General features: G+C 33.4%; 1 protein-coding gene across 1 annotated transcript in view; it reads right to left on the bottom strand.

The window, feature by feature from the left end:
* LOC149561685 (uncharacterized) overlaps window positions 1–15,920 on the bottom strand; it is a 79,055-nt gene that overhangs the window by 14,497 nt on the left and 48,638 nt on the right. The window contains exons 6-7 of the mRNA XM_089825234.1: window positions 9,044–9,166; window positions 8,831–8,875 (exon numbers count right to left, since the gene is read on the bottom strand). Coding sequence (XP_089681360.1) covers window positions 8,831–8,875; window positions 9,044–9,166 — 168 coding nt within the window. The remainder of the gene's footprint in view (window positions 1–8,830; window positions 8,876–9,043; window positions 9,167–15,920) is intronic.

The raw sequence follows: 15,920 nt of genomic DNA, 5'->3' as shown, positions 1-15,920 counted from the left end.
GAAGAATCAATCAATAGCCAAGGCATTGTATCTCTTCCAAAAATCATCGGTCTCAGGACATTCATCCTTTATTTCTTCAATCTTCTATAATAACAAAGAAATCAGATAATTGTTTGACCTACCTTATTAGCAAGGAAAGCAAAGGTGTTAAGAAACTCACATAAAGACATTGCTAACTATTCCTCAAATGTATAGATTTATTCTCTAGAAAAGATCTAAGATGACCACACCTTTGCACCTCCTCGCATATGCTCCATCCTCGAGGTATTGTAGTGTTTATCAATATTTGTGCTTATGTTATCCAATATTTGTGCTATTGATATTTGATAATGTTCAATTGTATTATGTTATCTTCGACATACTATAGTGCAGAAGTACTTTGACTTTCAGTAGAGTGGCACCATTGAGAGATGCAGAGGTTGCAAATAGATATAAGAGGGTACTAGCTAAAATGGGAAAGACTTCATTAGATGGTGGTACCTTCATGGGCAAGACTTCATGTATCTCCAACCTCTTGCCATAAAGATCCTATCAAGTAAGTTTGTAAAATTTAATACTTAAAGTTAATTTCTTAAAGTTAACACTCTTGATACATTCAATTTATCTTGATTCTTGTATTCTTTTAATTTCTCTCTAGGTTGCGAGCTCTTTTGCAGTTGAGTGAAATTGGATACTTACTCCTTTATCTACTCAGTCAAATGTATCAGTTGGCTACAAAAAAAGCAAAAGACCTTGTGTTCATTCAAAACAATTTGTGCTTGTTGGCACAGAAGGATCCCAAGTACAAGAAGGGGCCCAAGAAGCTTTGGGATGTAGAATCTGAGACTCCTGATTTAAATATGACCATTCACAATCTTGCTAGAGCCACTTTGGGTGATATGGATGATGAGGAAGAGAATTATGAGTTCACAAACCCCTCTACCAATAGTGGAACCGGTTTGGGTTTCTCTAGTGATATAGATGCGACACTTGCAGCTCATCAGTACCCCTCTGATGCGGACTTTCTTGAAAATCCATTTGATGATTGAAATTCAAAAACTTTTGTCTAATGATCTATATTTTGAATTTTCCAAATTTCATTTTGTAATTCAGAAATTCAAAGTGAATGTCCTGATTTTCTTTATAATCATGAAAATAGATCAATGATCAAGTATACTAGATTCATAGATCCATACTAGAACCATATAGATTCATACTATGAAATGATTTAGTTTTAGAATAACATTTATTTCTCTCGTTTTTTAGTATATATAGTGCATATATATAAATATACACATGAATCCTAATTGGGAAAAAAAAAATCGTGAATCCACGGATCCGATTCACCTGCCCCAATCGGATTCATATCCTAAATCGGCAACTAAGAACGTATGTTTACAAGACAACACTAGTGCCAACTTGAAAAGTTCCTTAACATTTCAAAAACGAAATCTAGTTCACTCAAAACCTCCAAAAATTCTTTCCAGTTTGTCAAGCAACTAGGAAATATACTCAGAGGGAAAAAAATTGGATGAAAACACTTGTCTTTGACTAACCATGTGTGTGCAAGTGTATTCATTCCATCTCACACGACCATTGAAACTCCTAGAATCCATCTTGACAAGCTACGTAAGATATCTTGGTTCAAAAGCATCCTAGATATTGCCTTAGTGTGAATCACCCTACGAGGTTATCATTGTAATTCCCACGAAGATTGTTCTACTGAAAACCAGGCATCTATAGCCATGATAGAGATATTTACAAATTCCAAAGCCAGATATATTTTGATATTTCTTTTTTCAGTTCTTTCTTCTTCTTTCATCTCTTTGTTGTAAAACAAGGTGAAGGAAGCTTTATATAAGAACTTAAACTGATTATTTATGCAAATCTGAAACCAAAGATTAACCCTTTTAAACTGATTGCAGAATGAAAACAAGAACTAAAAAAGCCATTGTACATAAAACACCAGATTTATGTCGAGAAACCCTTTCGGGAAATAACTCCACTACAGAAAGAGAGGCAAGTATACTACTAATCCAATGAAGAATACAACAGCAATACACTTCTCCATAGAGACTCGTGAAGGAAATCTGGCAGCACTCCGTTGCCCTGGAAACTAAACAAGACTGAATGAATAACTCCATCTCAAGGCCAGAATTTATAGAGTTTTGTGAGGATGAATACCATTGTGGGTATCAAATTGAAAAACTTCACACCCAACCCCAGAAATAGCCTCTTACAAATTCTCTTACATTTTCCATAAGGCATCTCTCATGCATGTTCACCCTGTGTAAGGAATCTATCATAAACCATCATAAGTGTTGTCATAGAATCTTATGATTATTGTCATAAATGTCATAGATGCTCTTACAACCTCTAGAAAGTGTCCAACAGCAACAGCTATCCAGCCATATCATTCGATATGGTTGGATGCCTCTCACCGTAAGCATTGCCATGTATCCAATAGTTACCATACTATGAAAGATGTCAGCAGAGATTGTACTGCGGCTGCGCAAGTACACTTTATATTAAAGAAAGGATTTCTGGTTGCAGACATTGTACAATCGCTCTAAACGTACACTTCTAGATTAACAAAATGCTAATTTAAAAAGATCATTAAATTTCAAACTTTTTACACTTTGCTCATTTTTTATTGATGTGAAAAATAATGTATGAGATTATTTATCAGTTTTAAATTAATTTTATATAATTCGTTTTTTAGCATATCTTATTTTATTTGTTTACTATTTTTAAATGGTATAATAGTAAAATAATAAGTATACTATATTAATAATTAATTATAGAATTAATGAAAAGAAATGTCCACATTGTTTTAAAGGGCATTTATATATTTGATTTTTCATTTGATTTTCATGAAATAATTTATAAGAAAAATTTATAAAATATCCTTTTAGAAATACATATATAAATAATCTTATTATATATCATTTGGTAAATATAGTTATTTTTGAAATTATATATTTTAATATGATATTAACTTTTTCAAAAAACATTGCCTCTATTTGTTTTCTTAGAAGCTTATATTATTCCACATATTATATAAGTAACTAATTTACTATATAATTTAGTGATTTTAAGATACATAATTTTAAAAGCTAAAATAATCATATTATTTAAGTTTTCATCCAATAAATAGTATAAATCATTAAAAAAAAATTAATATACATTCAAATTTTTATTTTTTATTTTTTTGATAGGTAATAGGCCGAAGCCTTGATTATTTATTTATTATTATTTATTGATATTAACTATTATTTTTATGTGTCAAATTGAGTGGAACCCAAGACCTCTCAGATAAGAGGCTCACAATTTACTGTCGCATTGTAGGCTCTTGCCTAAAATACATTCAAATTATTATTAAACTTATATACTTATGATTTTAGAAATTATTATATTTATAAAAATTTAATTTTATTCATTTAAATTATGTGTTCATGCAAATAATATTGGAATCTAGAAACACATGATCTAAATTGTTATAGACTGTCCAAATTTAATGTGCACAATTTTAAATATTTTAGAAAACTAAGTATTCTCATAACAAATATTTAATAATATGCCTGAAATTATTTTATTATATGTATTATTAAATATTATTAAAATAAAAATTTTAATATATAAGTTGTTATTAAAAAAATTATTAAATATAGTTAGCTATTAATATACTGTATTTATTATATTACTAATATGATGTAATAAAATAATTAAAATACAATATTTCAAAATTTTGAAAAACAATTACTACCTCATATCCATTATAATTCATAGAAAATAAATCATTATACTATAAAAAGTTTAAAATTAAAAACCAACTAATTTTTAATATGATTAAATAAAAATAAAATATGTGAGCAATGTTTCTGGATTAGATTGTGTGAGTTTTTTTAGCATCAACGTTTCGGATCATACTACATGATCCATCATCAGGACAAGAGAACATCAGAATATGGAATGTGTATATTTCTAAACCATTATTTATCTATAGATATATATTTATAATATTAGTAATTATTTAAAACATCATAAAATAATTTATATATTATATTCATAATATAACTAAAACAAAAGTTAAAATGGAACCGAAACACTTAGTTTAAACTTATCAAAAAAAACTTATTTTTGTTCTTTCAAACTCTTCATAGTATTGGTTTAGGTTCAAACTTTTCAAAGCATACATAATTTTTTTTGTTCTTTCAAACTCTTCATATTACTCTATGACTTATTTAACTGGCGAGTCTATTTTTATACAGTTTGACTTGACGACTGCAATACAATTTGACTTTCCCTAACATAAGTACAAAAGATTGACAGCAAATTGACAAGAAGCTTTGCCCAATGGACATGGGACCATAGAAGGGATGGCATCGAGCCATATCAAACAATATGGTTGTGTAGTCGTTGTTGTGTCCAATTACCTCAAAATAGAGGATTCCAAGAAGGGACACCCAGTTGTTTTGCCTTTTTCCTAAATTACATACTATAAAAGAAAACAATGTTGGTAAAATGGTTCCACCTCTTATGGGCAAATTACAAAGGATATTAGGAAAATAGTAAATTAAGGATTTACAAGATTAATGGCACTTGAATCCTAACATTCTCCCACTTGACATCATACAATGCAAATCACCTCATAGAGTTACAAAATACAAATCAAGTACAGTGATCAAGGCCCGTAGCCTTCCTACACCAAGAGAACTTATATGTGGTCACTAGCTTCATGATGAATCTGCAACATTATCCGAAATGTGAACTTTTTCAAGAAAAACCATGTCCTCTTTCAACCATTTCTTGCACAAAGTGATACTGAAAATTAATATACTTGAGCATGATACGTAGGATTGTTAGCCAAACATATGGCAGTTACACTATCCATCCCATGCTCATTGTCCTATAATCAAAACCAATACCAATTACTAAGTCTCTGTAACCAAAATGCCTACTTAGAGGCATGTGTAGCAGTTATATAATCTGCTTCAGTAGTATAACATGCAATTGTAGGTTGTCTTGTAATCATCCAACTTATTACACCTCTAAAAAAAGTAAACACATAGCTACTTGTGGACCTTCTCTTATCCAAGTCACCTACCAAATCTGCATCAACAAAATCCTGTATGTCCAATGACTTATCCACATTAACAATACAATGATAAACCAAATAGAAATCAGAAGTACCTTGCAAATATCTTAAAAACCCTTTTAACAAAAGTCCAATGCTCTCTACCAGGGTTAGACATAAAAATGCTTAGAACTCCCATTGCATGGGCTATATTAGGTCTAAAATACAAACCATTGCATACATTAAACGTCCAACAACACTACCATAAGGAACATTAGAAATATCTTCAATATCATCATTAGATTTAGGACACGTCTGAACTCAACATTGGCACCACCTAGAAATGGAATATCCAATGACTTATCCACATTATCACTACAATGACAAACCAAATAAAATCAAAAGTACCATGCAAATATCTTTAAACCCTTTTAACGAAGGACCAATGCTCTCTACCAGGGTTAGACATAAACATACAATTCCCACTGCATGGGCTATATTAGGTCTAGTACAAACCATTGCATACATTAAATGTCCAATGACAATAGCATAAGGAATATTAGAAATATCTTCAATGTCATCATTAGATTTAGGCACATGTCTGAACTCAACGTTAGTACCACCTTGAAATGGAATACTCACTGAATTACAGTCCTGCATTTTAAACCTCATCACTGGCTTACAGTCCTGCATTTTAAACCTCTTCGAAATGATGTCAACATGCTCTAACTTAACCAAATCTCTCTATGAAACTGATCCCTAGTGACTTCCATCCCAATAATATAAATAGCAACCCAAAAGTCCTACATATCAAATGTGCCAGAAAGTTGAGTTTTGAGCCCTTTAATCATTGCCTTGTTACCAATAAACATGTCATCAACATACAAGATAATAATTAATGGCTGATCATCAGTAATCTTAAAGTTAACATAGTGAACCTCTTCGCTTCTAATATAACCCAACTTCAACGCAAATGCATCAAAAATTTTGTACGATATCCTAGGTGAATTTTTCAAACCATACAATGACCGCTTTAACCTGCAAATCAAGTTTCCTTTTTCTTTCACAACAAAAACCATCAGGTTGTTGCATAAAAATTTCTTTTTCAAGATCACCAAGCAAGAAAGCAATTTTAACATCCATTTGCTCTATCTCAAAATCATAAGCAGAAACATTAGATAACAGGAATCTAATATAAGTTAGCAACAGGAGAGAATATTTCACCAAAATTAACTCCTCTCCGTGCATAGCCCTTGGCCATCAATCTGGCTTTGTACCTCTATAATTGACCATCTGCTCCAAATTTCTTCTCAAATACCCACTTGCATCCAATTGGCTTTCTTCCTTTGGACAAACTAACAAGCTCCCAGTTGTCACAACTATATAAAGCCTCCATCTCCTCCTGCATGGCCTGTACCCAATTCCACATTCTTGGAAGAGAGTGCCTCCCTGTAAGATCTAGGTTCATCGTCAATAAAAAAGTAGAGGAAATTTACAACGGAAATATAGTGGCTATACCTATCAACAGGTATTCCGTTGTCTTGTGGACCTTCTCAAAGGTGGAATAAGAGGTTCTTCCTCATGTTCTTCTTCATTATGATCAACTTCTTTTGTCACAAAAAAACTTCTGAACTTTCACTTAAACTCTCTTCTTCTTCTCCATACCTTTGTTCTTTCACATGTGCATCTTCCTGCTTAGTTTCAAAATGCACTGCCTTTGACTTTTCCTTTGGTTGTTCTTCACCCGAGTCATCTCTGAATTACCTAAAAATCAAACCCCCATGTGCTGCCCCACCCCCCACTCAAACCCCCACACACTCGAGTTGAGGACATCCTCAAGTTGGAGGTGTTCCCAAGTCTCCCCGACACTGACATCATGCCACCTTTGCACCACCAGGACACAGTCAGAACACAGGGACGTCCAGACATCTTTGGGACGCCCAAGCATCCCAAAGACATCCAAATAATTTGATTTTTTAAATAATTGGTAATTCAATATTCAATGCAGTTCAAGTGTAGCGTATTGTATTCTCAATTATGTTTTAAGTATGTTACTATGTTGTAATTTTGCTATCTTCAAGTTGTGGTATTATTAGTTCTTATACTATCATACATCATTTCACAACTTAGGAGAGTATGCAGCAATGCATGGTTCTTTTCAAGGTATGTTGGCTCAACAGCTCCTATTAAGGAGCAAGAATCTAGTGCGTTACAAGATGATTTGTATGCTTTGCAGGTGAATTTCCAATGATTATGTTCCTTTGCAATGCCCTTAGGATGGCAGTAAAAACATTGTTGGAGCAAAAACAATCCTCTACAATTTGCAAATGCCTTTTACACTCCCCTCAACAGTTGCTGCTGTTTTTTTCATAGTCAGAAAATGTAGGAAATGATTCACAAGGAATGCTTCAAATTAACTAACAATCGTTCTACTGGCAACCAAGCACCTAAACAAGTTAGCATTGCTACTGAAGGCTGGAAAGTTCGGTCAGCAGTGTCGGAGTGTTCTCATGATGATGTCAGGGTAAGTGTTTGGAGGTGACTCATCTGTGATAAAAAGGCCTTGTTCAAGGTAGCTCATTCTCAACGATACATTTCAAGATTAGTATTCTGGTTCTCTTTTACTCAGTCCCTTGCCTTTCTAAAGATTACATATTGTTCTAGTTTCGTTTCTGTTCAGCACTGTTGTTCAGATCAATCTTGCTGGAGCAGCTTTTGCAATGCTCTTTTATTGGTCGTAGTTAGGCCATGTTACTTATCTTGTGTGCCCTTCATGTCCTTTTCTTTAACCAATTTTTTGATGTAATCCAAGTAAGGGTCTCTCTAGATCCCTTTCAAATAGTATCAAAAAGTAAATTATTTAATAATTAGTTTAAGTCATTAAATAATTTATATATTACAAATCAATTGAATTCATCTAATTTCTGCACAACGGGCAGGCATTGATATCAAACTAAAGTGATTTGGCTCTTGCATCTGGTTGAAATTCAAGGTTTAGAAAAATAAAACAACTACCGTCAGAAAGGGAAAAAAATTGACGTTTTCTACTGCGGAGGATAGTGTAAAGGTTACAGAGGTGTTATTATGTAAATACATGGAATAGGACTGAAGGTGTGAGGCTACGCAATACAAGAAATGGAATATCATCATTCTTTTTGTATATTTTCTTATACATTTTTACTCCACCTACCCTACGGAAATAGTAATTGACAACTCAGCAACTTGAAAACATTTATGAGAAAATATAAAAATCTAGAGAGTTTAGTTACAATTTTTTAAATGATCTTTGGTTTTGAATGGCATGGTGAACTACCCTGAACTCCATAGTTGTCACAGGGATGGCCCTGATAGATGGTGCCCACAGGGGTGGCAAGGGGACATTTTATCCCCATCCTGCAGTCACAAGATGCTCCCAGTTTGGGTTTACTGGCTTTTACCCCAGGGAACATATAGTTATTCACCAAAAGCCAACATCAAATCAAAAAACAAAGTTATATCAAGTGGAAGGAAAAACTTTATACAGACATGCAGAATCCCCAATCAAACCTTAACATTGTACAAGTTGAACTATTTTGGCAAACCCAAAATCTTATTGACAGATGTCATATTATAATTTGATTCAAAAGCAATGTCTAGCAAAGAATTGGGAAATCTTCAGAAAATCCATGTAAAAAAATACAATGTTATAAATGAACTTACAAGAATAATTTTAACAATCCTCAACTTAGATCAAACACATTAGCCAAACCTTCCTCAAAGAGAAAGAGATTGTACCTGGCCTTTCTCAGGATCTTGCATTGTTGATTGCAAATGTTTTGCCTGAATCAATAGATGTAGAAGCTTCATTAATTTAATAACTGTCAAGCAATGGGAGTCCATCATATAAAATCAAAATATGTTCGGTACATGTTTCTATTTGGTAAAAATTCCAATCACGGATGTAGAAACTCAGTGGGTAACCATCATAAGTGTTCTCTATTTGCAAACCTTTTCAAGAAGCTGAACTTTAGATTCTTTCCTCTTTTTCTTCCTTTCTTTTCCGTTTTCATTCCCAACACTAATTTTCACACGTCCAAATTCAAGGTTGCTTAACTGGTCTTCAACTGGATCCTGAATATCAGAATTGAAACAAATATGTATCAAGGTTCACTATTGTAAACAAAAAAAGAAATGTAAAAAGAATTAATAATCATAGAAAAAGTTGGAGATGAACAAACCGCAAAGAATGCAATACCAAACTAGTTTAATGTGGAAAGCTCATCTATATTAACAACTGCTTAAATAATAAGCAGACTTACTACTACTACAAAACTGGCTAATACAGAAGGAAACTATATCCAAAAACATTTACAACATGTCAAGACTCTATGACCACTTTTCCATAATCTATGAACAAGATCAGAGAGCATTCAATTAATAATAATAATAATAACAGCTCAAAATAAATGTCAGGAACTTTAACCATACATGCTAAATAAAATTCCATGCCAGCAAAACTAAAGATTTTATTTCATGATTCATTCTTAAAATAATTTAAAAGGATTTTTATTTTTGCATTTCTTCATGCCAAAAAATGACATAAATGGTTGTACTTTCATTCCATTGAACTTAAGTAATAGAAATATGCATTCCAATAAAAAGCATGCACAACCCAATAATGCAAAGCATTCCAGTGTAACATATTTTGAGAAAAATTGATGCTTCTCACTCTCAAGTGAAGGTCATTCTACCCTACTATTGATCTTTTTATAACTAGTTGTACACCAAGTCTAATTACCCTACTTTGGTCACGTATGGAAATTAATATTATTATTCCTTCTTTCCATCTCTCACACCTGTTTCAACAAATGAGGATATCCAATGTACCAAAGTGCTAGAGTTTACATTACATGAACATCATATAGTACATAGGTGAAATAAATAAATACGTGTTAGTTTAAAAGTAAGTAGAAATTAACGTTAGCCATGGGAATTTTGCATTAGGAGATAACATAGGCAAGTTGTAATGAGAAAACAAGGCTTTGTATGCCAATGTAATGAAATGTTAAAATATATTAATAGATCTCCAATAAAAACAGTATATCTACAGTATTTAACATGTAACAATGGTGTAATTGTTCAATTGAATATCAAAACAATATCAATATCAAGTGCTGTAATTCTTTGTGAACAATAGGCAGTGTGATTTAACAGACTAGGTAGCATCACGAAAAGATGCACATTGCACACCAACCTGAAGGAAAAAAACACACTGCCACATAGCATGATAAAGATGAGTGTTTGTATTAAATTTTGAAGAATTGAAGTTTTTGGCCAGCGTGGGAATAAATATCCATTTGCACTACAGTCCAAAGTGAGGAGAGATTTGCTCCAAAAATTGTGCTGCATAAGTATTAGGCTCTGTTTCTTAATGTTCCAGGCATTAATACATTAGTATTATTGTCTATGAACCTACAGAAGAACCATCCAAATCAGAATTAGACACAACAGTGGTAGAAACTGTATAAGAATGAAAGTGTGACTGGTTAAAAGGATAAATCCAAAACTAAGTGCCACTGAATGCTTGGAGTGCAGCGTAAAGCGTATAACTCACTGCAGTTCTAAGTGGCAACATAGTTTTTAAATTTTTTAAGAGTTTTCTGCTGCCCACATGTAGAATTACTGTTGATGTGCTTCCATGTCCTGCTCGGAGAAGATCAAGTTGGAGAAAAATTTATAACAATTTGGCAGTTAAACATATGATATATTGTATACGTTTTGTCAACCAAACCATGAGTATGCTTGTTTTATTATGTCCTATTTACTTATCCATACCTTGCAATATTGACACTAACAATCCACGTATAATACATCATATGTTATAAAGGAGCAGTGAAAAAATGAAGAAGTTTGAATGTGATTTGATATATTAAAGGTGGACAACTGATAGAAGGATGAAGAAGTTTGAATGTGATTTGATATATTAAAGGTGGACAACTGATAGAGGGAGAATCGATATTTTCATCCCATGCATTCGTGAGTTGTTTGCTAATTATCCACTAATATATTAGTCAATGCATAATCAAGTAGAAAGTTCAAGTCTCATAGGAAAGATCGACTGTTTTTGTATTTATCAATATCTTATTCCATCATTTTATCTTTTTGGACTTTTTCCATGGTCAATTTTCCACGGACACTTCACCATGTGAAGGTTGTTGCAAGTATATGTTAAGCTTGTACTTTGAAATAAAAATGGAATAGAAAATCATAGGATGAGTGAAAATGTCTATGTATTTAGGAACAGGATTTGTAAGAACGATTGTAAACATTTAGTTTTTTATTGAAGGCTTGGTATGACAAATTCAATTCTCATACAATTACATTTTGTAAAACGAGAAATAAAGGTGCACTAGCATCTTTGAATAATTTATAGTTGAAGGCTTGTTTTAGTTTGAAACAAGGTTCACATTATCGCAACTCTAAAACTCGTTTGTATTGGAATCGTTTGTTTAAAAGGGTGCTTTATCAGTTGAAACTTATGCCTTTTGTTTTATGCATTGCCGCATATAGTGCATGTACTCTAGCCATGTTAGAAAGTGAAGTCCACCCATACAACTGAGAGGAAAGGTGTGAATCAGTTGTAACCAAATTAAACTTATATCCAACTTCAATAATCAAAACAATGAACCATAACAAGAGATAAACCATACACAGTAACACAATGATTTGTTACCTAAGGAAACCCTTGATCAAAGGGAAAACCCTGATGGGGATGGTACCCACAAAATAGTACACTAATATAAATGTTTCTTGTGAAAGGATGTAACCATATTAGGAGCGAAATACAATGCAATCAGTACAACAATCCTGGTTAAAGAACAGATCCCTATTAGAAGGTTCAAACCCTATTAAAGGCTTGTAGGAAGACAACTGAACTCACTATCCAAACTCTTTAGTCAAAAATGAAGAGTAGATCTTCAAGATAACATTTTCCAAAACTAAACTGACCAATACTGCAATAAGTCAAATCTCATTAACCAACTCTATCTTGTACTCTGCTCTGATCAAACTCGCATCCTCTAACCGTATCCACACAATATAAATCACAAATACATCCAAGGAAAACATCTTTCCATTAAACACTATCAAAATAACTAATTAGGTTGGCTTGATAGAGCTTTCCCAATAAGCAAATGATTACATTGGACCACAAAGCATACACGCCTTCTTAAGCATCACTACAATTATTACAATAGTGTTTCCCCACGTTTCAGTACAATTTATACTTTCGCCAAAAAAGATCAATGTGTTTCACTAACAATAATCATTTGCCAGTAAAACATATCGCACATTTTACTTCCACGACCTTTCCAAAATGATTTCCAAGATATGCTATCTTGGACATAGCATCACGAACATGTCTTCAACTACAGTCCAACCTCGCTCGCCTTAATTCAACCTCACTGATAAAACACAACCAATCTACCACCATCTATGTCATAATTTCTTGCACACTGGTCTACTACCAGTCTTCGTCAAATGAATTGTACCTCAACAAAAACATAAGCTCGCATAACTTAACTTGTTTTGTGCTAACTTTGATGACTTTATAATCCTTTGCAATGTACAAAATCCCTGTCTGCCATGAACTCATACATATATGTTGACATCAATGACAAAACTTGTCATAACACATAACGCATATCCAAGTGCTAACTAGATCTATATTCCTAACAAGCCATCCATGTTATAGATAACCAAGTTTTCAAAGATTCTAATGTGACATCCAGTAGATAGCGTGCATTGGAGACAAAGAGAAGTATAGAGAACAAAGAAGGTTAGAGGAGTTTGTTCCATCTCATGCTAGCTTTTTGCTTAGAGGTGATACAAGGCATGACAGGCACCAGTTCTTCATTTGCTTAAAGATCCTTAGAGATAGGACAGTATGTCTCTATCCCCAAGAAGCAAGGATTAAACTGTTTTTATTCATTTGAGTCTATGAATAATTATTGTTTTTAATCTCCCTTCACATTTACAATGCAATTTTGGATTTTCTCAAGGGTTCACTACATAGTTACACCACCCTGGGGGACGGGGGGACGGCGGAATGAGGGGACAAGTTTCCGGGACGGGGGGACAGAGGTGCCTTAATTTGGGGACGGTGGGGGGACGGCGGGGGGACAGTGGCGGGGGATAGGAGGGGGTGTGTATATATATACATATGGTACATTAAATTGCTAGTTATCAAAAGATGTATTGCAATATAAGATGTATAGATGTAAAAGAGTAAATACTTGAAAATTGGATGGAATTGGAACATTGAACATAAATAGTCGAATCAAAAAATAGTCAAAATTAGGATGTCCCTCATCCTCGATGGAGGTGGTGAAATTTGGTGGTGCCGCTGGGGATGGGGGGATGGAGTCCCCAAGTTCCCGGTGCGTCCAAGTCTCCGAGACGTGGGGCAAAAAGAGGGAGGGATGCGTCTCCGTGTTACTATGGTTCACTACAAAATTTTGGAATTGCATTAAAAAAATTGGGAAAAAAACAAAAAAAAATGGAAATTACAATTGCTAAAATGCCAATTGTTGCTTGTATGGCTTTGATGCCCTTGTTTAAGGATTTAATGATTGTTTAAAAGTATAGTTACAAGATGGGCTCTACTCAAACTCGTTGGGCAGATTTTTGACTCAAATTTGTTTGACTAATTTTTTACTCAAACTCAGGCTTATAATTCATAATTAGCACTCCTTTTTAAGTCCCAATTTTACAGTCGCAAGCATTTAAAGTCACGGTATTTTGCACTTGTTTGATATTTTTTACAGTCATGTTTGGAATGCGTCCAATGGGAAGGGCGTCATGTCCACTTACAAGTAAAAGGAATGGCAAGGCTTTAGGGTTTTCTACAATTGTTGATAGAAGAAATGGTGAGTCTTTAGAAATTTTTCCTGCTAAAAAAAGAGTTGATTCTTTGCCTGGTCTAAATCTATAAAAATGTGAATATGTTTCTTTAAATAAACAAATCTGAATGTTGGTCTCTCAATCTTATCATTTGAAGTGTTGCAAGAAAAACACACAACACGTGAAGACTCTTTTGAGTCTGAAATGATAATTGATTGAGATATCCAATGTTAAATAAAGGAGGGGAATACTCCTTAAATAAGAAATTACAAGATCTTTCTATAATGGAAATGATCCAGAACTAAAGACAAAACAGGAAGTTACTAAACTATTTAAACAAATTAAACAACAAAAAGTTACAAAACACTCACTTAAAAGAAAGTTACCTACATGACCATCATAATAAAGATTACAACACTACTTAATACCCTCCCTTAGCAGTGTCATTCTACTAACTAGACTTGAAAAGACTTGACATAATTTGCAAATCATTTGGCCATGAATCCTTCTCTTCAGAACATTTTGCAATGTAGGCCTACTTCTAAAACCCTCCCTGGTTGGAGTTCTGATCATCCAACCACTAGCCATAAATCCTTCTCTTCATAACATAATGCAATGTGAGCCCACTTCTAATGGACTTCTGGTCAACCAACCACTATCTACAGAACTTTCTAATGTGACAAAGAACAAGAACAAGCCAAATGTCTTTCAACTTAATGTTGTGTTACCAGCCATCACTTATCCAAAGACAGATAAGATTATCAAAAAGCTTCAGTTTTAGTTCATAAAAAATTGGCAAAAAACTCTAAACCACTATTTCACCAAAGATCGTCAAAGGAAGCTGTTGCAAAACAGCATGATGATATTGTGAAAAAATCATCAAACCCTTAATGTAGTGCTGAAATCACTAACGATTGTGAAATAATCATCAAAAGAAGCAAGAAAGCCACAACTTTGCCAAAAAAAATCAAGAAACAAATAAAAACAAAACCATGATTTTTGGAAAAAAATTCATTCAAAATATCTCAACAATTTTAGGGGAAAAATCATGCAAACACCCTCCAAAATCATGGCTAGTATTGCATGATTTTTTCTCAAAAGTCACCTCCAAAAGAATTCAAGGATGCACAAACAGTGTGCTGCTGCATACAATCTGCAGCAAATGGAGACATGCAAAGGGGGAATAGGACAATAAAAATGGCAAGATGTATGATGCACAAGTAAGATGTATTGTGTCAATACCCAGTCAAACTAATGAATGGAGTAATGAAAAGAAACATCTTAGCCAGCAAGGAGTAATGGCAAGACGTATGATGCACAAGTAAGATGTATTGTGTCAATACCCAGTCAAACTAATGAATGGAGTAATGAAAAGAAACATCTTAGCCAGTAATGTAAACTCTAAAGCATTGTATAAATCACTTCCAAGCATGGTCAGCAAGGAGTCTATCAGTAAGCAATATTTGTGCTCTCAATTATGTTGCTTTTGTAGTAATTCCTATACACAAGAGAAGCAATTTAGATACAAAACAAAATGCATATGTTTGTTGGCTATAGTGAGCAACCAAAAGCATCCAAATTACTAAATGTCTCTACCAACAAAATTGCAATGATCAAAGATGTTGGCATAAATGAGAGTACACCTTTCATCTCAGATACTGGAAAATCTACTGAAAATTATAGAACTAGTTTCAATGTTTAAGCAAAACAAATCTCAAAACTGGTAACACCAAAAGAATCAAGCTGCAGGGAGAGAATAATGAAAAACAGAATGATACACAGATTTCACAAACACATCACATGAACTGAAAGCAGAGCCCAGAGTGTTATCATACCAAATGAAAGATGTTTGGGAGGATTAAATGTAACAGGAATAGAAGGCCAGTTTACACAATCTGAAATAGCTTGTGCAAGGTTCAAAGTACATGAATTTTTCTTTCACTTTTATTATCTTGCATGTCTCTTATAGTATCACACATGATGA

Source organism: Cupressus sempervirens, chromosome 4, assembly GCF_028749045.1.
Source record: "Cupressus sempervirens isolate cs-2001-9-10 chromosome 4, ASM2874904v1, whole genome shotgun sequence".
Taxonomy (NCBI): Eukaryota; Viridiplantae; Streptophyta; class Pinopsida; order Cupressales; family Cupressaceae; genus Cupressus; species Cupressus sempervirens.
This window is presented reverse-complemented; position numbering and strand designations above follow the sequence as displayed.